Genomic DNA, 23,446 nt, shown 5'->3' with positions numbered 1-23,446 from the left:
TCATAGTGGACTTGGTGACTCTCCTGAGTCGAAGTGTGGCTTCCCCTGAAACAAAGCATTTTTTTTCCCATAGGCTATAATGGGGTTCGATATTCGGTTGAATATTGAGCGGCTATTCAAAACGAATATCAAATCTCAAATATTTCAGTGTTCACTCATCTCTAATTATGACCAGTAAAAAATTAAATGTTACAGTATTGTGTTACCCTGTGGCTCATTCCCTATTAGCCAATAACTAACCCACCCCGGCAATAGTCATTCCATAGTAGCCGTAACTAAGCCCCCCCACATACCTGTACCATAATCAGGAGCTGTTCCACAAATTGACGGGACATCTTCTCCTCTTGACGTCTGGAAGCTAATGGCTCCTCGGCTGTCGTCTTCTTCTCTCCTGCGCGCTGACGTAGTTCCGACAGCGTCGTAGTGTTGACATCCGCAATTACGGATACACACTGAACATGTGTTGTGTGTATCCGCAAAAATGCACACGCCCATAGACTTCTATTGGACCTTCCGTGCCGTAAAAGCATTACAGGCATGCAGTATACTGTCCGGACCACGGTTGCGGCGCGCCACACCACGGACAAAATCTACGGTGGTGTAAGAGGCCTCATAGAAAATAATGGGACCGTAAATGGTCCGCAATTTTAATACCGCAATTGCGGACCATTGGCGGTGTAAAACTACGGTCGGGTAAGATGGTTCTGGTGGTGGATTGTTCAGGATACTGGCTCTTTAAGACGTAGGTGACAAAGGCTCCAAAATAAACAACCAGCAAGGAAGTGGCAAATATATTCATTATACAAACAGAGAATGTGTCCTTAATCTGTCCATATCGGCTGCGCCATCACTCACTTCCTGCAATCTGTCCACAGATAAGTAAGTGCCCCCTGGTGACTTTATCCTTCAATTCCTCCAGTAATCTGCTGGAATGACAGGGGGTTATTGTAGGGGGGAGGGTTGTGGGATGATGGGGTTATTGTATAGGAGTTGTTGGATAATGGGGATGGTTGATGGTAGGGTGGTTATGGGTTGACAGGGGTTATTGTAAGGGTGTTGTGGGATGACAGTGTGATTGTAGGGGATTATGGGAGTGACTGTAGTGGGATGACAGGGGTGATTGTAGGGGATTATGGGAGTGACTGTAGTGGGATGACGGGTGATAGTAGAATGGTTGAGAGTTGATGGGAGTGATTTGTGTGGGACGTTGTGGGATAAAGGTAGTGACTGTAGGATTATGCAATTGATTGTAAAAGGATTGTGGGTTAATGTGGTTGATTGTGGGGGGGGGGGGTTGGGAATGTGAGGTTATTGTAGGGTTATCGTGTTTTGGTGGTGGTTATTGTAGGTAGGCTTGTGGGTTCTTTGTGGGATGATTGGGCTCATTATAGGGGTATAGTGGGTTGGGTCTTTGTAGAAGGGTTGTGGGTTGACGGGGGTTATTGTAGCGGAGTTGTGATTGGATGGGTTAATGTCAAGTTAACTATAAGCAATATGGTGCCTTTTGCTACAGCATGGAGGAAGCGTTGCTCTATTTGCTCAGTTTTTTGGCCATCTGCCTTATACTGCGGGTTTGCTATTGGGTGCGGAAGAACAGGAAACAGCAGAGGGAACACGAGCAGCTGCTGCAGGACTTTGCGCTTCTGATGCTGGAGAAGGAGGAACTGGAGGAGGATACAACCCACCTGATCCTGAAGAACTGCATGTTGGTGCAACAAATGGCAGCCATGAGGTGAGTGGCAGAAATACTGACTGTATCCAGAGGGGCGTAGGCAAGTAGGATCCTTCTAGGGATGTAGTCTGTATGTGTGGTCAGTGGTGTCCAGTGGAGCCTCCTAGGCCTACACAATGGCAGGACGTACTGTTAGTGACTGCTGTCGGTTTCACAGGGAGAGGAATATGGCGGACATCAGTGAGGAGAACAATCAGCTGTTCCACGACGTTGCTTTGCTGACAGTGGAAAACTGCCAACTCCTGGAAAACAATCAGCGCCTGCAGAGGGAGAACTACAGCCTGCAGCAGACTGTTGCACAGCGCAGGTATGGCATGTTGGAAGGACTAGCATAACATGTAGTGTTGCACCTCTGGCGGCCATGATTGTATGCAAAGCCTTGCACTGCTAATGACCAGTATCACATGCAGAGCGTTGAACCTCTGTTGGCTGGTATAACATGCAAAGCATGGCACCTCTAATGGTTGGTATAGCATGCAGGGTGTTACACCCATGATGCTCTATTATCTTGTATCTTCCAAGGATTGGCAGCCTCCCTTGTCTCTTCCCGATGTGTCCCAGCTGAAGAGTCGATTGTTTACTCTTGAGGAGGAGAACAGACAGCTCAGGAGATTGACACGACACGACAACTGCCGGGACCGAGCACATCATGGCAACCAGTGCCGTGTATCCTAGCTCCACCCCCACACAGTGTCAGCACCATCAGCTAGGTGCGAAGTGTACCAGAAGAGCGGACAAACATTTTCTGATTTTGCAGTGATGTTCTGTTTCCGGAAATGGAACGTCACCAATACTTCCCTTATACATCCCATCGTACTTACCTGTCTTCATTTCCTGATCTTTTGGACATGAATAGTCACTTCCTTCACTTCTGCCAGCGCCTGCTTTATTGCACAGGTGGCGGTGACATCTTCAGCATCTGCAGGGGCTGCCTTTCACTTAAAGGGATTCTATCATTAAAATTCAATTTTTTTCTGGGTACCACGTCAAATGGCTATTCTTCTCCTACCTTTAGATACCTTCTCCGGGCTGCCGTTCGGGAGAAATCCCGGCTTTCTTTGGTATGGAAATGAGTTCTCTCGCAGCACTGGGGACGCCCCCAGTGCCGTTTGAGTGCCGGGCCCGCCCCCAGTGCTGCGAGAGAACTAATATGCATACCGACGAAAACTGGGATTTATACCCAACGGCGGCGCGGAGAAGACATCTAACGGTAGGAGAAGAATAGTCCTTTTTTAAGGCTATTCCTACTGTGTACCCAGAAAAAATTGCATTTTAATGATAGGATCCCTTTAAAGGGGTTGTACGGGATAGAAATTATAATTTGATACTGAATTAAACACCCTCCTTCTTCCCCCTGCCTAACTTCTAACTAACTACATTTATCAAAAATGTATATTTGCTTAGATCGCGGGACAGTCATGTGATCGCTCCAGCACATTTTCTGATTTTGCAGTGATGTTCCGTTTCCGGAAATGGAACGTCACCAATACTTCCCACCCCATCATACTTACATGTCTTCATTTCCTGATCTTTTGGACACGAATAGTCACTTCCTTCCTTCACAAACACAGAACTTATCTGTTCTTATCTCTTTTCCTTTGTCTGCTGCTATTTAACCTCATGTTGGTTTTAATAAACTTCGTCAGTTCACATTCCCTTGGCTGAGAGAGGAACTAATACCAACATAGTGTGTCTGGTGTCATTATCCTTACTGCCTGGCACTCAGCCTTATCAATTAGGACTGATGACAGTTACCCAGGACTACTGGTCATTTGGTTCTAAGCATGAATCATGAACGTATCCAAACCTTTTCCATACTTTTTTCTTCTCATCATTCTGGTTCAGGTTGATCTTATTTTCATTTGTCCACAGAATGCTGTTCCAGAACTGTTCTGGCTTCTTTAGATGTTTTTTGGTAAAGTCTAATCTGACCTTTCTGTTTTTGAGGCTGATAAATGGTTACACCTTATAGGGAATCCTTGGTACTTGCTCTCATGAAGTCTAAGGCTTAGTTCACGCGGTGGGGTGGATTTTGGCACCAAGAGTGACATGGGGAGCCGCGTCACTCTCGGGTCAAAACCCGCCTGCCACGACTGTCGCGGTCGCAGCTTCCCCCTCCGGAGTCGGCACAAATGAATGGGCTGACTCCGGAGGTTGCTGCTGGTTGAGCCGCGAAATCCGCCTGAAGAAAGGACAGCTCTCAACACGCCGCTCGCGGAAAAAAAGGCTAGCGGTCTCCATAGACTACACCATTGTGAGGGGGCGGATTATGACGTGGATTACGTGCCATAATCCGCCCCCTCTGTTCTTTACTTGGGTGGAACTTGTGAAGGTTTTTTTCTTTAAAATCATTTACAGTATTTTCAAACCAGTATAATGAAGTGGTACACAAACATGAGGCAATAGTAAGGAGGAAGAGGAGCGTGAGAGGGCTAACACAAAGTCCAGCATGATTATGCTAAGAAATATCAATCACCAGAGTCAAAATGAAAACATGGTGGGAGGGGGCACAGAATAATAGAGGAAAGCTATAAGAAGGAAAAGAGGACAAAAGGGGGTAGGGTATTAGGATGGATGCAGATCAGGGAGGAGTAGGGGTACACCCCTCCTATGGACAATGGCAGCCCAAGGGTCACCACTAATCGGACATCATAATGACTTTATAATCAACAGAGTTCTGGTAAGTTATCCATTAGTGCCATGTCCGCATGAAAACCTGGTGACGGTCGTGAAGCTGTGCAGTCCAATCTTCCATTTAAGTGTAACTTCTCCACCTTCCGAAGCCAGAGCTTAAGGGAGGGTAGTTTTGGACATCTCCACAGAGCTGGCACACAGGCACGAGCGGCATTAATCAGGTGTCGGACCAAGGATACCCGGCATGACTTGAGAGGGATGTCGCTCAAATGAAGAACAAAGCAACCTGGAGAAAATGGAAGAGTATGATCCATGAAGGAGGAAGTGATTCTCTAGACTTCAAGCCAGAAATCAGCCAAGACAGACAGCTCCAGAAAATATGGAGGATGTCTCCGTAGAGAGCTGAGCAATGCCGGCACGAGGGGAAAGCAAGCTTGGATGGGACTCTATACCAGCGTGATAGGATCTTGTACCCCGCCTAGTCTACTTGAAATGGAGGACGTATGAGCAAGATGAAACTATCTAGCCCTTTGAGCAACAGAGAAATTAACACCCAGAGCCACCTCCCAGTGACAAAGGTAGATTGGGGGGGGATCAGGAGGGGATCTCCTCTTCAGTGTAAAGATGGTCTGTTTCACTTACATTGAGAACTCCTTTGACCGCATGTTGTGGGTTCACAGCAACAGCTTCTAAATCTGAATAGCAAACCTGGAATCAACTCCAGACCTTTTCCTGCTTAATTGATGATTAACAAGGGAATGACCTGTGAGGCCTATTAAATAATTTTTGAGATAATTGTCCAATTACCTTTGATGCCCCATATTACAGATCTGTATTCCGAAACCCTTCTCCCAAATAGGATGTCATTACCCTCAATAAAAGCCGAGAGCCTGCACTTTAAGTCCATATTGATTCTATAACTGTATCTTCATTATTGTTTGGTATACAGCTACAATGCCAACATGTGTGTTACTGTGGAAATATTTCTGGACCTGACTGTATGGAAGTGATGACAACATTAGAAAGAAAGGAAAAGTTTATTGGGTGACACTGTACATTTAAATGGAGGCTGTAGTGCCCTATTGGACCATCTCTAGCTTGGTTTCATCATGAGATAAGAATGGGTATGGAGGTATACAGGTTTCATGTGATATCCTGCTCCAAATTTGCCGACAGATGTTGCTTCTGTGCCTGTAGATCTTGCAGACTCGTAGGTTGCCGAAGCAAGGTGACTGACTGATGTATGCAATGGCTTTCCAGATCCTCACACTAGCAGTTGGGGCAGTGTATCACTCCACAGCAAAGGAAGACTTGAAATGCCCCCCCGGAGGCTTTCATACTCGATCCCGACCCTCACCGTATCCCAAACAGAACATGGATTCATTGCTAAAGACAATACGTTTACTATGTGTAGCAGTGCAGGTTTCATGACACCACTGCAAACAAAGGTAACAGGTGCAGGCTGTCAGCGTCAGTACACATAATGGGAACGATGATACGAAATTTCCTTCTGCTAATTGCCTGACGAGTAATGAAGGCGCCACCTGTGCCTGCATGGTGGATAGGGAAACGGCAATGCTCGTATTTGTCAGCACATCAAACAATCCTCTCTAGTGGGGGGTCTGTCTGATCCTCCGAAGCCTGTGTGCCCTCACTTAACTACTTCCAACACCTCCTAACAACCAAGTCAGAATGGCCTAGATGGTGGACTATTGCCGTGCGACTATCCTGCTTATTTGAAATAAGCCAGAGTTTGTCACTTGACAAAATGTTTTTTTTAGTGCGTCATAGAGGGATGTCTAGCATTGAACGATTGCTTATCAAGAGGTACACTACCCAAAAGTATCCTCTGAGAGGACTTTTTATAAGACTCCCTCAGACCCAGTGTCAGACCACGCCCATGATGATTTACCTATATGCTTATCAAGTTTTGCAGTTATGTATGTACTAGCTATAACCCGCGACTTTGTCCGCTGTCCCCTCACCCTTGCGCGAACCACCTGCAGCACAGCCCATGGCCCCCCACAGCCGTTTAGTTGCGGCTGACGCGGGCCCCTCACACAGCATTGTGGGCCGGGACCCCGCTGCTGTGCCTCCGGCCCTCCCGTTTCCCCCCAACCGCGCCTCCCGGCCCTCCCCTTACCCCCCCCTCCCTTTAGAGATTACAGTCACCTCCCACATCTACCCCTTCCCCCCTTTCCACATGTGCAATCTGGCCCCCCTCCCCCCTACTTACCTTCTGCCCTCTGGACCCAAACCCCCCTGCCCGGCCCCCTCCGTATCTATACTCAGGTCTGAGGAGTCAACCACCACGTCTTTGTGAGATGTAGAAAAGATGTATATGGATAATTTCTACATATGTAGTTCCTGGTGTGAAACATGGAGGAGGAGGTTCGCTGGTGCTTTGCTGATGAATCTATACCACGTTCCACATTATTATACAAATTACATTTTCCTCTGATTTTCCTAAAAGCTTGATGCAAATGACAGCCAGTATAATGTTTCATTCTACAGCCATTGGAGTATAAATCAAATTAGTATTATTTTCAAATTATTCCGCATGACAGAGTTCACACAAGTGTTCGGGGATTCCGACCCCCATTCTGCTTAAAATATGCAAACAGGACTTTTCTCTGCGACGATTTTGGGCAGAATCCAAATTATAGGCTATGGGTTCCACGAGCATCTGTGAGTAACCACTTTTTAAGTGGATAAAGTTTCTGTTTTTTGAGTTCCCAAGCGTTTTTTGGGGGGCTACCAACATAGGAGCCTTCTGTGATGTCACGTGATGACATAGGACCCTTCTTTGTTATCACCTTCACTATTTTTGCATCCATTGAATTTGTACGTTTTTGGATAGCTTCTCCTTTATTTGCCTCCAGAGCTGCGGTTTTGATGTGACCTGCCTCCCACCTTCATAGATCTTTTGCTTGAGTTTCTCTCCTTTTATGTCCATAGCAGCCAATGTCCAAGGTATTCTTTGCTGCATGAGGCGGTGCATTGTCCTGCATGAAGATGACTTTGCTTCCATTTTGTATCATGCAAAAAGTGGTCAATGAGAAACTTTCTATCCTTTGCAGGGGTCATGTTCACACCGTTCTGCTTGTGATTACGGCCCAAAATATAACTGCCACCTCCTTGCTGACGTTACAGCCTTGTTGGTCATCCACCAACCATCCATTACTCCATTCATCTGAACTATCCAGTGTTGTATGACACTCATCAGTAAACAAGATTTTCAAAATGAGTCTTCGTGTATGTCTAGGCCTACTGCAGCCATTTCTGTTTGTGAGCACAGTTTAGGAGTAGCCGAATAGTAGGTTTATGCACAACTGCAAGTCTCTGGAGAATCCTACATCTTCAGCCCCACCTTCCTCTTCTTTCTTCTTCTAGCGACGTCCTCCTGTCCTGGATCTTCTCTGCCTTCATCTTCTGTTCTTCCAGTGGGTTGCATTCAAATCCCGCGCATGCGCAGTAGCTACTGCGCCATTTTTGTTGTAGTTCTAAGCATCCCTTAGAACTACGCGAGCATGCGCAGTATGCTCGCGAATGTCTTCACTCCAGCAACTCCTCCATCTTCTTCAGAAACCCGCCTCTCTGAGCGTCTTCTTCCATCCTGGGTTTTCAATTATCTAGGCCTCAGGCTGAGCCGACTGCACATGCCTGGGCCACAAGTAAATGGCCGCTTACACAGAGTACAATTAGAGATGAGCGAGTAGGTGTTCGATCGAATACTACGGTATTCGATATACTCGTACTCGATCGAGTACCACTCGCTGTTCAAATGTAAAAGTTCGATGAAGAACCAGCATTGATTGGCCAAATGCTATACAGTCGGCCAATCAACGCTGGTTCTTCTCCTACCTTTAGAAGTCTTCTCCGTGCAGCTTCCCCGCGGCGTCTTCCGGCTCTTCATTCACTCTGCCAGGCATCGGGCCTGGGCAGAGCCGTCTGCGCATGTCCGCTTGTAGTGCAGGCATGCGCAGTCGGCTCTGCCCAGCCCCAATGCCTGGCAGAGTGAATGAAGAGCCGGAAGACACCGCGGGGACGCTGCAAGGAGAAGACTTCTCGAAGGATCCAGCCCGACCCTCACTCGTGGACTTGGTAAGTATAATTTGATCGAACGTTGCCTGAAAGGAGCATTTTCCCCCATGGACTATAATAGGGTTCGACATTCGATTCGAGTAGTCGAATATTGAGGGGCTACTCGAAACGAATATTGAACCTAGAACATTTTACTGTTCGCTCATCTCTAGTTACAATGTAAGCGGCCATTTTCTTGTGGCCCAGGCATGCGCAGTCTGCTCTGCCAGGACAGAAGAAGACACAGGGAGAGGCCGTTCCTGAAGAAGATAGAGGCGTTGCTGGAGAGTTGTCTTGCAGCATTGGGGACGCCCCCAGTGCTGTTTGAGCCCTGGGGCCTGCCCCCAGTGCTGTGAAAGGACTCATTTGCATACCAAGGAAAACACGGTTTTCTACTGACTGGCGGTGCAGAGAAGACACCTAAAGGTAGGAGAGGAATACTAGTCTTTCTTAAGGCTATTCCGACGTGTTATTGAGAAAAAAAAGGTATCCAGTGATAGGATCCCTTTAAAGAGGGTTTACCTTGGACCCCATAGACTATAATGGGGTCCACTGGGTTTCTCCTTGCAGGACTTTCCCCTCCACTTATTTTAGGCAGAATCTGTGGCGCTATTTACTGTGCTAACTCTAAGCCATGTGTGACTCTCTGCGCCACTTGGAGTAGGATGAAGCGTCTGTGTCTGTGTGTGAGATAGGCGCTCTCTGTAACCGAAAAACGCCAGGCCAGGACGTGTGACGTCAGCTTGAGGCTCCTCCCCGTCTCCCAGACTGCACTACGACCTCTTCCCGCGGTTTCAATTCGAAGAGGAGTGCGGGCGCGCAGGTGACGTCATGGGCGATATGAGTGATGTGTGAGGGAGCCAATCAGCGCCGCGGCCCTTAGGCCCCCTGGCCAATGGTGGACCAGGGAGGGGCAAGTTGTGTGTGAGCTCAGAGCGCGGTAGAGCCGGCCGCCCGGGTCTGAGGGATCCCGCCGATGTCTCTCCTGCCCCGGCGCTGAGGCCAATGGCTCCCCAAAAGCACGGCGCCAGCTCCGGACCGGCCGGCCTCGGCGCCCCCTCCTCTTCTGGTGGCGGCGGAGGAGCGGCTATGCCTCCGGTAAAGAGACCCAAGATGGAGCAGATCCAGGCCGACCATGAACTCTTCCTGCAGGCCTTCGAGAGTCAGTATAAGCTTCGTACCTCATGAGTATTGATATAGACCCTGTCCTGTGCCGTATAGTCGTATACAGCTCACCTTGTACCCTATGTATAGTCGTATATAGCTAACCCTGTGCCGTATACCTCATGTATAGTCATATGTATAGTTTATCCTGTATAGACTTTATCCTGTGCCGTATACCTCATGTATACTGTAATATAGCTCACCTTATACCTCATATATAGTAATATATAGCTCACTCTGTGCCTCATGTATATGTATAGTCCTATAAAGCTCACCTTGTACCTCATGTATAGTCGTATATATAGTCCACCCTGTATAGACCTTACCCTGTGCCGTATACCTCATGTATAGTGTAATATAGTTCACCTTGTACCTCATGTATAGTTTACCCTATGCCATATACCCCGTATGCCTCATGTATAGTTGTATATAGCTCACTCTGTGCCTCATACCTCATGTATAGTGTTATATATAGTTCACCCTGTATAGAGCTTATCCTGTACCTCATGTATAGTGATGTATAGCTGACCCTGTGCCTCATACCTCATGTATAGTTGTATATAGCTCCTCATGTATAGTGATCTATAGCTGACCCTGCACTGCCTTAAATGGGTTTTCCAGGCAGATTTTTTTTAAAAAAAGGTCTTGGTGCCAGTAATGGGTTAATAAGTGCCCCCATATACTTTTAGCAGTGTTTGGAGGGATTTCTCTCCATTTGTTTACATGGAGTCGCTTCCACACTAGTTCCCTCTCCCCCAGCCCCCTCCTTTCTCCCTCCATGCACCCCCTCCCCCTCTCTAGGCTTTCCCACCCTCCCCCGTCCCTCTCAGCTATTCTGCCCTCTACTAGCAGAAAGGAAAGGGGAGGAGCTGTTCTCAGGCACAGGAAGACTGGTAAGTATAGATGGGTGGGGGATTATCAGAAAGTGTCCCTGGGGCGGTCCTATGGGAAATTATAGATTTATTTTATTTTTTTAATTGAGGTAAATTAAAAGTTAGGCAGGGATGGGGTTAATTCTTAGTTTATCCTGGACAACCCCTTTAAGTGCTCTGATATGGAGCTCACCTTGTACCTAACTTATAGTGAGAAAGAGCTTACCTCATGCCTTATACTTCATGTACACTGATATAGACCTCACCCTGTGCCATGTACCTCATGTAGTGATATACAGCGCACCCCATGATGTGTACTTCAAGTGTAGACTCTAGCACCCTGTGCCTCATACCTCATGTGTAGTGATGTACCTATGTCTCATACGTCTATGCCGCCAGGATTGTTGTGTGTGTGTTAGACACAATGGACGTCACTTCTCTGGCTTTTAGAGGGGTTGGTGTCTGCTGGAAGCGTATCTCAACCCCACCCCATATGATGCTCCATGGTTGTCTACAGGGGTTTTGCTGACAGTTTTCCAAGGTGTCTGGGCACTTGGTAGATCACCCCTAAATACAGTAAAGTAAGGGTGTATTTGTACCGCTTGACCAGTGGCCATTGTTCTGTGCCGTGCATGGCTCATCTAGGTGTATCTGTACCTCTTATCAGTGATGCCTCCTCTAGCTCTGTGTGCGAGATGTCATGGCCATTGCTCCTGATCAGCAGAGACTTCTTGTTTAGTGTAGTTGAGGGGCAGTGTGGCTCATCTGAGGGGTGTTCACACCTCCTGGCCAGTAACGCCTCCTCCAGCCATGTGTGAGGTATGACAAGGCTCATCTGAGGTGCTGTCTTTAGTATTTGCTCATTGTCATCCAGATGCAGTGATATCATTAAACCAAGGCCACAACCTAGTCCGGATTAGTCAGATCATAGGAGCTGTGTATGATGGAGTCACGTGTTGGGGGGTACGGAGTCTTGAGTTTTCTCCTTATTTTATGTTTTGTCTTTCCAGAGCCCACCCAGATTTACCGTTTTCTGAGGACCAGGAATTTGATTGCGGTGAGTAGCGCCCCCCTACTGTATGTGCAGAGCCTTCTGATAATATATCTTGGTAGGGTCCAGTGCAAGCTGGGGGAAGTCTCCTCTTCCAGTGTACGGCCCCCTGGTGGCAGTCATCCCCACACACGGGAGGTGACCTCTCTGGGGGCGTCTATAGTGAGACATATGGAAGGGTATTAAGATGCAAGTATTCAGGGAGGGGCTCTACGTCAGGGGAGTGTGCTAAGGTAGAATTAGAGAAGAGCAAACCACTTTGTGTACTTCAGGGTTTGTGATGAAGTTTTGAAAATGTCCAGATTCATACAAATGCCCTAAATGGAGGCCACCATGTGAAACCCTTTTAGAAAAGGATCGTATGATCTGAGTCCAGACAAGCTCACACATGATGTCTTGTAAGGGCTCGTTCACATCTGCGCCCGGTCTCCGTTCTGCAGGTTTCTGTTTCCTGCACAAAACGGGCAGGAGACGGAAACCTGCTGGCATGTTTCAATCCCATTAATTTGAATGGGCTTGAAAAGTCTCCGGGTGTGAGCGCCGGTGAGTGTTTTATGCTCTCCACAGCAAAACTGTTTTTTTTTTTTTTTTTTTTTTTTTAAACTGAACACAGTCGGACATGCAATACTCTGTGTTCGCTTTTAAAAAAAAAAACAAAAAAAAAAAACCGCTTTCGCCACAGAGCGCATAAAATGCTTACTGGCTCTTACGGCCGCACTCTGCATGACAGGTTTCCGTCTTCTGCATGCAGAAGACAGAAACCTGAAAATGGAGTTCAGGCGCTGATGTGATCCTAGTGTAAGCAGACATGGCACGACGGGGCAGATAATGGTGAGGGACTATATGTCACAGGTTACTGATTGCTCATAAAAAGCCCAGGCAGAAAGAGGTGTCTATCGTGGGGAGAGAGAGAGGGCAGTCAGAGGATAATAGTGTTAGTTTAGGATAATAGTGTTAGGGTTAGTGTAGTGTTGAGAATGGAGGAGATAGTTTAGGATTAGTTAATGAAGGTCGGAGACTGAGAAGAGTCTGTCACATCACAGTTAGAGTAGGTAGCCAAACATTGCAGGAATAGGCTTGGTGTAGCACGTGAGACCTGCAGCAGATGCATCACCATTTATAAGGTTTCAGATTGTGGACTCATTGTGCTAGCAAACAAGTTTTGCTTGGGGCCTCCTCTAAGGCTGCATTCACATGGGGATTCCGCGTATCATATTCCGTCACAATCGCCGCGACGGGGTGCCGGTGCAGTGCACGGCATCCCGTTGCGGCTTTCCGCTCCGGATTAGGCCCAAACGAATGGGCCTAGTCCGGAGGGTGCTGTTGCGAGGTGGACACCGCCTGAAGAAAGGACAGCTTGTTTCTTTTTTCGCAAGCGGTCTACATAGACCACCATTGTGAGGGGGCGGGTTATGACATGGAGTCCGCACCAAAATCCGCCCCCTCTTGCCCCGTGTGAATGGACCTAAGGGTGCAGTCTAAGCAGGTACCCTGCTATTTACCTTATAACCCCCATATGGGGACCTGGGTTTTGCTGCTGGGGATTTGCCAGCCTATAACCTCCTATAATTGTCACGAGGTTGGTAGTTGCAGGGAACAACTGAAATAGGCTAAAATCAGGGCAGGCAGAAAACATATACAGAATAATGACTGGTGATTAGGACTAGTAACAAAGGTACTAAATGGGAATCATCCAGAGGACAGATCTAAAGCAGGACATTGGGACAGGTGGTACATGTATAATAGACGCCTGTGGGCCGCAGGTAGCAGAGGTATCGCAGAAGGTGAAACTATTGTGAGCTGAAACTGTTACTCTAACTGAATCTGAAGAGCCCAAAATGACACAAAAGATATGAAAAAGTGTTCGAAAACTATACACTGTGCAACCAAAAATAACAGGTGGAGACATACTGTATACAGAGCATGTAGTACTGCACTATAGTGTAGAGAGCGCTACTGGTCAGCCAGTCACTGGGGTTCACTAATGCAGGGGCTTGACCAAAGACTTGACCCTCCAGTCAAGCATTAGATGTGGAATCCAGTTTCCGGTTGAGCACGTCCACACACATAGTAACATTAAGGGTAAATGCACGTAGGCAGGCAGAAAATCGGACTCAAAAAATGCCTCCTAACTCTCCCGTTTATTTCAATGGGAGTTGTAGATTTTATTTATCAGCTAGAGGTGGAGCAGGCGGATAAGCATCCTGACCTATCCTTAAGCAAAGCCCATTAAAATTAATGAGGCAGACAAAAAGCTAGCAAGGTTTTGTTTTGGGAGACTTTTTTATTTTTATTTTTTTGAGGTGGATTCTGCCTCAAACTCTGCTGCGAAACCACTGTGTGAACATACCCTAATGTGTCCAGATTTGGACATAATTCCAGCACCTTACAGGAAACAGCGCTCAGACTTACAGAAGGGTCGCATAAGGCCAAACAGCCGATCATGGAGCAGACAGCTGAACAGGGTTCGGCTAGAGGAGCAGATATATATATATATATATACACACACAGTGAGTGCCTTAACCACTTCCGGACCACCCATTGGGTATATACATTCGGAGGGTGCTTGCCTTGTTCTGCAAGGACGTACCAGCATGTCCAAGCAGAACTCAGCTGCACAAAATCATGGAGCTCCTGTAACTTCAGGCGGAGAGAAGGCAGTGAAGGTTTATTACTGTCCCTGCCTTCCTGAACACTGTGTACACAGGACTCAATGTGCGCTGTATACACAGCTATTGGTGCCGCTATGATTCGGCCTCTAACCCAGCGGTCACATGATCCGCAAGGATCACCGTCGTACAGGACCCAGATCAGTGCTCTTAGTCTTAAGACACAGTGCAGGAGGCTGCATGTAAGGCTAAATGTACCAGCCCCAGTTACAGAGGAAATCTGTCTCCTATACAAAGAAAAAAATAGAAACGTTTAAAAAAAAAATGTAAATAAAATAATTTTAAATAATACGCCACTAAAACGCACCATACAAAATAAAAAATTACCTTAACGGAGAGGAAAAACTATTTTGTAAAAAGAATAAAAAATTAGTAGCACACTTTGTTATTAAAGTAAAAGAAAACCTGATTTCCCTCCTATGTTGTTTATATTTTCCCGGATATATAAAGCCTTATGTGTAACCGCATAAAAAAAAAAACAAAAAACCCACAGAAATTAGTTGAATAAACCCATGTGATAAAAATGTTACAGCCCTCAAAACCACACTACCAAAAACCCTAAATGTCTGATCCTGGACCAGACATTGGCCCGGTATTGAAGTGGTTAATAAATGGATCTGTAAATGAGATTGCGGATCTGTTCACACGGGGGTTTTTGCATGCAGATTTTGACATGGAATCTGTCTGAAAAAAATCTCCGCCCGTTCATCCCCCCCCCCCCCCCCAGTGTTTTGTTTTTTTAAGCTAGCGGGGAAAAAATTGCATAAGCTGTGTTCAGGTGGATTCCGCCTGGAAAAACCTATTGAAGTCAATGGGAGGCAGAAATATTCTGTGCAGGTTAAGTACTTGTGTTGCCCTCTTTAGCAGCCTTGTCTTCCTCCATCTTTATTGTATGTCTCTTTCCTTGCAGCCAATCTTCTTGCATCGGACACTCACATATATGTCCCACCGTAACTCCCGATCAAACGCCAGAAGGTAAGGAGTGTGGCTGCTTGTTGTTGTTGAGACGTCTTCCCTGCGATGCAGCCGTCGCTCTCCTGTTACATGTGGAGCGTGCGGCCTCTGCTGCCAGATCCATTTCACACATGTCACACAATATTCCCCGGCCTACAGATTGTGCACAATAACTGAGTCTTGTGAATCCCCATGTGCCTAGGTGATGAGTGCAACGGGGTGGGTTTGCTGGGATGGGGATAATTTGGAGTCCTGGGTGGTTACATCTCAGAGCCTCAGTCACAGCCGAACCTAGTGGATACTACTATTATAAGTCTGTGACAGATCCAGCATTGCATCAGCTACCATAATGCAAATGTGAACAGAACCTAAGGCAGAAGCACGAATCTACGGTAGATCGCGTGCCATCTTCCTACCACACTTTGGATTTCGGTTCCTCGCTGTCTGTATTCTGTTGCTTACATGTGCTCCTCTTATAATCCCTACAGGAAAACCTTTAAAGTGAATGACCTGCTGTCCAGGGTGGAGAAGATGAGGGGCGAGCATGAGACGGACTGGTAACCCGCTGCGTAGCATGTAGTTGTAGTTTTGGCTCTTGTATCTCCTTGTATCCTGACTCCATGTTCTCTTCTTCCCCGGCAGTCTATCTGCACACCTACAGCTCACGTTCACTGGCTTCTTCCATAAAATTGGTAAGTGTGGGGTGTAATGGGGGAGGGTTCTGTGTCGCTTCAGGGGGGAGCTGACGCCTCTTGTCTTCCTCAGATAAATCCGCTCCAAATTCTGAGAATGAACAAAATTCTGTCACCCTGGAGGTCCTGCTGGTGAAGGTGTGTCACAAGAAACGTAAGGTAACTGCTCCACTGAACCTGTCTGTCCTCACAGCTTCCCCAGGCGCTGTACAGCGTTTTTTTTTTGTTTTTTTTTTTTTTTGTAGATTGTGAGCCCCATATAGGGATCACAATGTACATTTTTCCTATCAGTATGTCTTTGGAGCATGGGAGGAAATCCACACAAACACGGGGAGAACATACAAACTCCTTGCAGATGTTGTCTTTTTGAACCCAGGACTCCAGCGCTGCGAGGCTGCAGTGCTAACCACTGAGCCACCGTGTTGCCCCTGAAAACGTCTGCGAACACTTCAGTGCTCTTTATATTTCTGTATAAATTTCACCTAAAATGTCATGAGATTTTCACACTCGTTCCAAAATTAGCTAAATGAGTCAAGCGTGTGAACCTTTAGGCTGGAACTCCACAGCATGAAAAAGCAGTTTGTGGGCGGTTGTGTGTTTTTGGTTTTTTGTGTGTGGATTTGGCTGCAGCTTTGTGAACAGAAGGGAGATGTATAAATGGGTTTGGCTCAAAACTGCATCAAAATCTGACAGAAAAGGCAGCTTTTGTGCCCCGTGGGGCCGTGACCTAATGCTTAGCGGTTAATTTGAAGGTGATGGAAATCAGATCTGTGTGGGTGACCCCTGTTGGGTTTTTAACCCTTTCCTAATATGCACTGTAAAACAGCTGCTCTGCTGCAGTGCAGCCGCCATAAAGTCTAATGAACAAATGTATAATAGTAAATTCCCTATATCTGCCATACTATCTGGTATCATCAGGGTTTGGCTCTGTTTTGCGGTGTCTCGGTCAGGATGGCTTTCCACTAGAGATGAGCGAACACTGTTCGGATCAGGCGATCCGAACAGCATGCTCCCATAGAAATGAATGGAAGCACCTGTGACTCTGACTTTGCCGGTGGCCGGCCGGCGTCACAGGTGCTTCCATTCATTTCTATGGGAGCGTGCTGTTCGGATCGGCTGATCCGAACAGTGTTCGCTCATCTCTACTTTCCACCCTTCTGAAATGTCAGGTCTTCTGTCTGCAAAAGGAATCTCAAGAGAATATGGGCCATGCTGCGAGGCAATGACCCCAAACACTCTAGTCGTTCTACCAAGGAATGGTTAAAGAAGAAAGTTTAGTTTTGAAATAGCCAAATTCTGCCCTCGATCCCATAGACTTATTGTAGAAGGGCCTGAAGTGAGCAGTTCATGGGAGGAAATCCACCAACTTAAGGGTAGGTTTATATGGAGAAATTTGGAGAGGAATTGAACCACCAAGATACCTCTTCAAGTTCTGGCCCTGTGGACCCTGTGCAGACAGTCGAAGCAAAGCTTTGGCTTTCTGCTGCTGATTTGCTCTCTGAATAGCCACAAATGCAGTGGTGCTCACTAGACATGAGCAATTGCGTTTCGAATAGCACGCACCCATAGGAATGAATGGAAGCGGCCGGCATGCAGACTTTGCTTAACCCCCTGTGTGTCGGCTGCGTCCATTCTTTCCTATGGGTGCGTGCTATTCGAAACTTGAGTACTTGCTCATCTCTAGTGCTCACCGTTATGAGAGAAGAGAAGTGTCTGTCACTGCATCCAATGAAAATAATGGGGGGCAGGATCTGGCTGAAATATGGGGGTGTTTTTTTGAGGCAGAATGCACCTCTAAATTGTCTCCAAGTTCCATGTGAACTAACACGGATGAGGCTGTTTTATACAAAAGAAGGGTTTAAAACTCTTCCAATGCGATGTGTAGGACTGATCAGTTACCAGAAATGTTTATATACATAAGGGGGTCCCACCAGATACTACAAAAGCTATTATTCCCATTGCTATATGTAATATTGGTCCATTTTCAGTCTATTTTTTGGTTCTCTTTATAAGCTTGTGTGGAAATCTGATGTACTTTTAGTTCAAATTTATGCAGAAATATGGTAAATTCTGAAGGCTTTACAAAATTTCAAGCACCATTGTACACTGTGCGCCCCTGACCTCACTTCTGAAACCTCCCACACACTTGAGTGTTGTACATCACATGTACCCCTGACCCCACTTCTCCCAATCCGGTGCTGTACAGTGTGTTCCCTTGTAAAGTGTACCATGTGCCTGCCTCTGACTTAACTTCTGCTTTATGGACATGGTAGTGTTTGGTTTAGGATTTTGTGTAACTGTTTCTTGTTTACTGTGCAGGATGTCAGCTGCCCCATAAGACAGATCCCTACAGGCAAGAAGCAGGTGCCTCTGAACCCTGACCTCAGCCACTCGAAAATCAGCAACTTCCCATCTCTGGCAGTGTCCAGCAATGAGTTTGAACCCAGCAATAGCCACATGGTGAAGTCCTACTCCCTGCTCTTCCGAGTCACCCGACCTGGACACCGCGACTTCAATGGCTTGACCAATGGAGAGACGAATGAGAACATTGGTAAGTGCCATGTCCATAGAAGTGCTCCCCTATGTAATGTATAGATTCCTCACAGTTACCATGCAGGTCAGTGTAGTAATCTGCTTGTGGAGTCACTGTCGTCCTATTATTATATTATACTCCAGAGCTACAGTCACTGTGTATATACATTACATTACTTGTCCTGTGTTATACCCCAGAGCTGTGCTCACTATTCTGCTGGTACAGTCACTGTGTACATACATTACATTACTTATCCTGTACTGATCCTGAGTTACATCCTGTATTATACTCCAGAGCTGCACTCACTATTCTGCTGGTACAGTCACTGTGTACATACATTACATTACTTGTCCTGTATTATACTCCAGAGCTGCACTCACTATTCTGCTGGTACAGTCACTGTGTACATACATTACATTACTTATCCTGTACTGATCCTGAGTTACATCCTGTATTATACTCCAGAGCTGCGCTCACTATTCTGCTGGTACAGTCACTGTGTACATACATTACATTACTTATCCTGTACTGATCCTGAGTTACATCCTGTATTATACTCCAGAGCTGCGCTCACTATTCTGCTGGTACAGTCACTGTGTACATACATTACATTACTTATCCTGTATTATACTCCAGAGCTGCGCTCACTATTCTGCTGGTACAGTCACTGTGTACATACATTACATTACTTATCCTGTACTGATCCTGAGTTATATCCTGTGTTATACTCCAGAGCTGCACTCACTATTCTGATCTTTTGTTTCTGTAGAGGTCACAGACGATCCTCCAACCAGACGAAAAAGAAACTCCTCCAGTAGAGATGAGGAGAAGACGTTTGTGGCGCAAATGACGGTGTTCGATAAGAACAGGTAGTGCTGTCAACTTTGCCGTTCTCGCCTGATTCTTGTTCTCTCTCTGCTGCCCATCACTGACTGACTCTGCTCTTTACAGGCGTCTGCAGCTACTGGATGGGGAGTATGAAGTGGCCATGCAGGAGATGGAGGATTGTCCAGTCAGCAAGAAGCGGGCTACATGGGAGACCATACTAGATGGCAAGGTGGGGCGACACTGCTGTGTATATGTAAACCCATTCTGTGTGAATTTTTATTTTTTTTTTAAATCTGTGTCCAACTGAGCAGAACCTTGTACAGATCCCGGCTCAGATCACTCAACTAGATCTGGAACCTTCTGGCAGTTCTGACTTGGTTTAGCAGACGTGTTTGTTGGATATACCACAGTCTATTATGTAATTATGGGCTCCACAGAGTCCCACTGATTGATCTGGTTCCACAGTTTGCTGTCGGACCTGTCACTCACTGACTGCTGGTTTTTGTCTCCCTTTAGCGGCTGCCTCCATTCGAGACCTTCTCCCAGGGTCCCACCCTCCAGTTTAACCTTCGATGGACAAGCGACTCTACAGATAAATCTACAGCACCAATTGCTAAACCTCTGGCTACCCGCAACTCGGACAGCGCCCCCCAGGAGCACAGATCTGTGGCTGTGAAGCCCCCACAGACAATAGGTGAGGGTGCAGTGTGCCTGATGGGTGGCTCTTTGGAGATCCTGGTCACTGATGCCTTATCTTTCTGTCCAGGAGATCAGTCAATGCAGCACTATAGAAGTCAGGTCAAGGCTCTCCTGCATTGTGGTTGTGACGTCTTGTGCTTCAGAGGAGCGGAGAGATCAGTGCTCCAAAGAGGGAGCACATAACTTCACAGCTCCTATGTGTACATTGTTTCCTATTTGCTGTCACTTATAGGGACCCAATCTTAGTCTGGTTTCCAGATAAGTCTAGAAGGATTTTTTTTTTTCTTTCTATTCTTGTCAGTTCTGATGGGGTTAATGTGTGAGACACTTGGGGTGGCCCATTGTATCCCCCTCCTTCTCCCGGCCTCCCTGACAATGGCCTGTGCTAAGTTTAGCTTTACTTCACTATTTTTAATAGGGTCAGTCCCTTTTAAAGATTGGTTGTCCTGGGAGCTGGAGCGTGAGTGGTCACAGGTGGACCCGTGTCTTCTGCCACTCCCTGACCATTTCTTGTACTTACAGCTGTAAAGGAGACCCCATCCTCAGAAGTGCAGAACAAGCGGGAGAAGGATCAGTCTGCGGAGGCCAAGCAGAAACTGCGCATCTTTTACCAGGTACATGAGTGTTAGTGGAGTGGGGGGTGCAAGGGTCTTTGATCCTGAGAATTCTAGCTGTCCCCTCCTTCAGTAATCAAGTTCTCAAGTCTTGAAATGTTCTCTCTGCAGTTTCTTTATAATAATAACACACGGCAGCAGACGGAGGCGCGAGATGATCTGCACTGTCCATGGTGCACACTGAACTGCCGAAAGCTGTACAGTCTGCTCAAACACCTGAAGCTCTGCCACAGCCGCTTTATCTTCAACTACGTGGTAAGGAGGTCCCTGGAGCTATAGGGAGACCCCTACCCCTAGAGCCATAGGGAGACCCCTATAACTGACCAAGTAGCTTTGATTCCAAGTATAACAAGGGGGCTCCCAGGGCTTGGGAATAAGGAGGGTATAGGAAGCGTCGTGAAGATCTGAGACGGAAATGGTGGGCTTGTCCTGTTTTAGGGTTGGTTCTGTGGGGTGGATGGAGGGGGCTCAGGTCTCATCTTTGCTGCTTTTCTAGTATCATCCCAAAGGGGCTCGAATTGATGTGTCAATCAATGAGTGTTACGATGGGTCCTACGCTGGGAACCCTCAGGATATTCACCGCCAACCAGGGTTTGCCTTCAGCCGCAATGGACCTGTGAAAAGGACGCCAATAACCCACATCCTGGTGTGCAGGTGAGGCAGTGGGGTCCTATATAAGTGTGTGGGGGTAATCTTTATATTGTGGGGAGGTGCTGCTATAGGTTTCGGGAGTCTGAGCCTCAAACTATTGTGCTTTCATTTAATCCTTTGTCAAGGCCGAAGCGCACAAAAGGCGGGATGTCCGAGTTCTACGAGTCTGAAGATGGTGAAGTGGAGCAGCAGCGAACGTACAGCAGCGGCCACAATCGGTTGTATTTCCACAGCGACACTTGCCTTCCACTAAGACCCCAGGAGATGGAGGTGGACAGTGAGGATGAGAAGGACCCAGAGTGGCTGAGGGAGAAGACAATAACTGTGAGTGTGTAGTAAAGGGGCGCTGGGGAGGCCTTCTAGCCTGCAGGGGGCACCACCACTTATTAGTGTCCGTCTCTGTCTTCTCTAGCAAATTGAAGAATTCTCAGATGTTAACGAAGGAGAGAAAGAAGTCATGAAGATGTGGAACCTGCACGTCATGAAACACGGGTGAGTGGAAGGACGCAAAACAGATCCCTGACAAAAAAAAAAAAAAACCCCACTGCAGTCCATCACTTATGAACATGGCTGCTTAGCATTCGTGTGGTGACTATTGTTTATAATGCTGAGCAGCTCGTATATTCTGTGTTCAGTCTTACAAAGCACTAGATGTATTATCCATGTACTCTGAGAAACCAACACAACCTATTAGGGTTAGAAGTTCCCTGGCTTGCAGTTCTAGTACGCCATACTAACTATTGCTTGTTCCTGCAGGTTCATTGCAGACAATCAGATGAATCATGCCTGTATGTTATTTGTCGAGAACTATGGACCCAAAATAATCAAGAAAAACCTGTGCCGAAATTTCATGCTGCACCTGGTGAGCATGCACGACTTCAACCTGATCAGCATCTCCACCATAGACCGGGCCGTGTGCAAGCTGCGCGACCTGCAGTCCAAGATCGAGCGGGACGAATCCCCAAGCTACAGCGCGGAAGAGGTGACTGACGAGACAAGCACGCACCAAGCCAATGGCTTCGCCGAGAGCAACGGCAAAGAGAGAGCGCTGGAGAACGATCACACATCAGGGGCCCTCAAACAGAGCAAAAAGCAGCGTCTGTGAGGACAAGCCGAGCTTCCACCCCAGGGCGCCCTGCAAAGCAATACACCCCCAAAACCAAGCAGCTCCCCCTCACAGGCTGGAGGGTGCACAACTTTTTTACGTTTCTTTACGCCTCTGTTGTTGCTTCCAGGAGAGACTGTTATTTTTAGCCTTTCTTAAAGAAAAATGAACTTTGTATTTCCTCCTTTTACTTTGAAATGTCTAGGGAGGGGCAACGTGAACTTGAAATACAGGCTCCTCCTGCTAAAATCTGGTGACCTTCTTGTCACGTCTGTATGACGGTAATATGTGTATGGCCACTTACATGTCCCAATGAAATAAACTGTATGTGGACCGTACTGCAGCTGCGTTCTGTGCAGTGTGTGGCTCTGCAGGGGGGGAGGGGGGTCACTCTTTTCCAGGATGTTTCGTGTGGTGTTTCGCTTTGCTCTGAAGGTGTCCAGGATGGTGCCTGACACTGCAGTCCTGCACGGGGTTTGGCTCTCGTGCTGATCTACAGTGTCATGCATTCCCTGGGTGTCACTCGTCCTCCCCCGTGTCTCGCTCATCCCCCGGAGGTGGCCAGCTCTGTGGTATCGCACATTTCTAGGGGCCCATTGTCATTGTATAGGTCTGCACTAGCTCCTGTTCTGGACTTCTCTCCCAGTGGTTGTCTAGTCCGGCGCTGGATTTAGGTCTCTGGTTGCCCCTCTAGTTCAGACCAGACCCATCTTTCAGTAAAGCAAATATTGATCTTTATTTATATAGGAATCCTGCTGCTCGGGGCGTCTGCCTCCACGCCTCGGTCCTCACTCATTTTTCTATTGGCTACAATCTTCTACTCCAGTTGTACATAAAGCAAGAGGGACTCTCGTGTGGATGTTTGTTGATGCTATTTAATGATGAGTGTGGGGGAGGGGCAGTGTTCACCATGGACTTCTGGCATTGACCGGTTTTGCAGCTTTGGGGATAATTCTGGGTAGTTGGTGATATTTTGCTTTAACCCCTAATTTCCCCACACCCCCCTTTCTGCACATATGTAAAGACATGTAGGCTCCATGTAGCTAGACTGGCGATGTTTGCACACGATGCGGTGACGGCTTCCTGCTCCCCCTTCTAGTCCTGATCCCTGTGTCCTGTAACTTTTGTCGTGTCCATTTCTAATAAACTATAAATTAAGCCCCCC

At 47.1% G+C, this 23,446-nt stretch overlaps 1 protein-coding gene across 1 annotated transcript; it reads left to right on the top strand.

Moving 5' to 3' along the window:
* Positions 1 to 9,352: 9,352 nt before the first annotated feature.
* SUZ12 (SUZ12 polycomb repressive complex 2 subunit) lies at positions 9,353 to 23,440 on the top strand. Its single transcript, XM_075279580.1, has 16 exons — positions 9,353 to 9,611; positions 11,496 to 11,542; positions 15,116 to 15,180; positions 15,648 to 15,716; positions 15,802 to 15,851; positions 15,925 to 16,010; positions 18,171 to 18,402; positions 19,154 to 19,253; positions 19,336 to 19,441; positions 19,729 to 19,906; positions 20,434 to 20,525; positions 20,637 to 20,780; positions 21,022 to 21,179; positions 21,302 to 21,500; positions 21,589 to 21,668; positions 21,933 to 23,440. Exons 1-16 carry the CDS (start codon positions 9,455 to 9,457, stop codon positions 22,279 to 22,281), a joined length of 2,112 nt encoding a protein of 703 aa, XP_075135681.1. The 5' UTR covers positions 9,353 to 9,454; the 3' UTR covers positions 22,282 to 23,440.
* Positions 23,441 to 23,446: the final 6 nt, after the last annotated feature.

The sequence above is a fragment of the Leptodactylus fuscus genome, chromosome 6 (assembly GCF_031893055.1).
Source record: "Leptodactylus fuscus isolate aLepFus1 chromosome 6, aLepFus1.hap2, whole genome shotgun sequence".
Classification (NCBI taxonomy): Eukaryota; Metazoa; Chordata; class Amphibia; order Anura; family Leptodactylidae; genus Leptodactylus; species Leptodactylus fuscus.
Note: the sequence above shows the minus strand (reverse complement) of the source record. Positions and strands in the feature narration are given on the sequence as shown.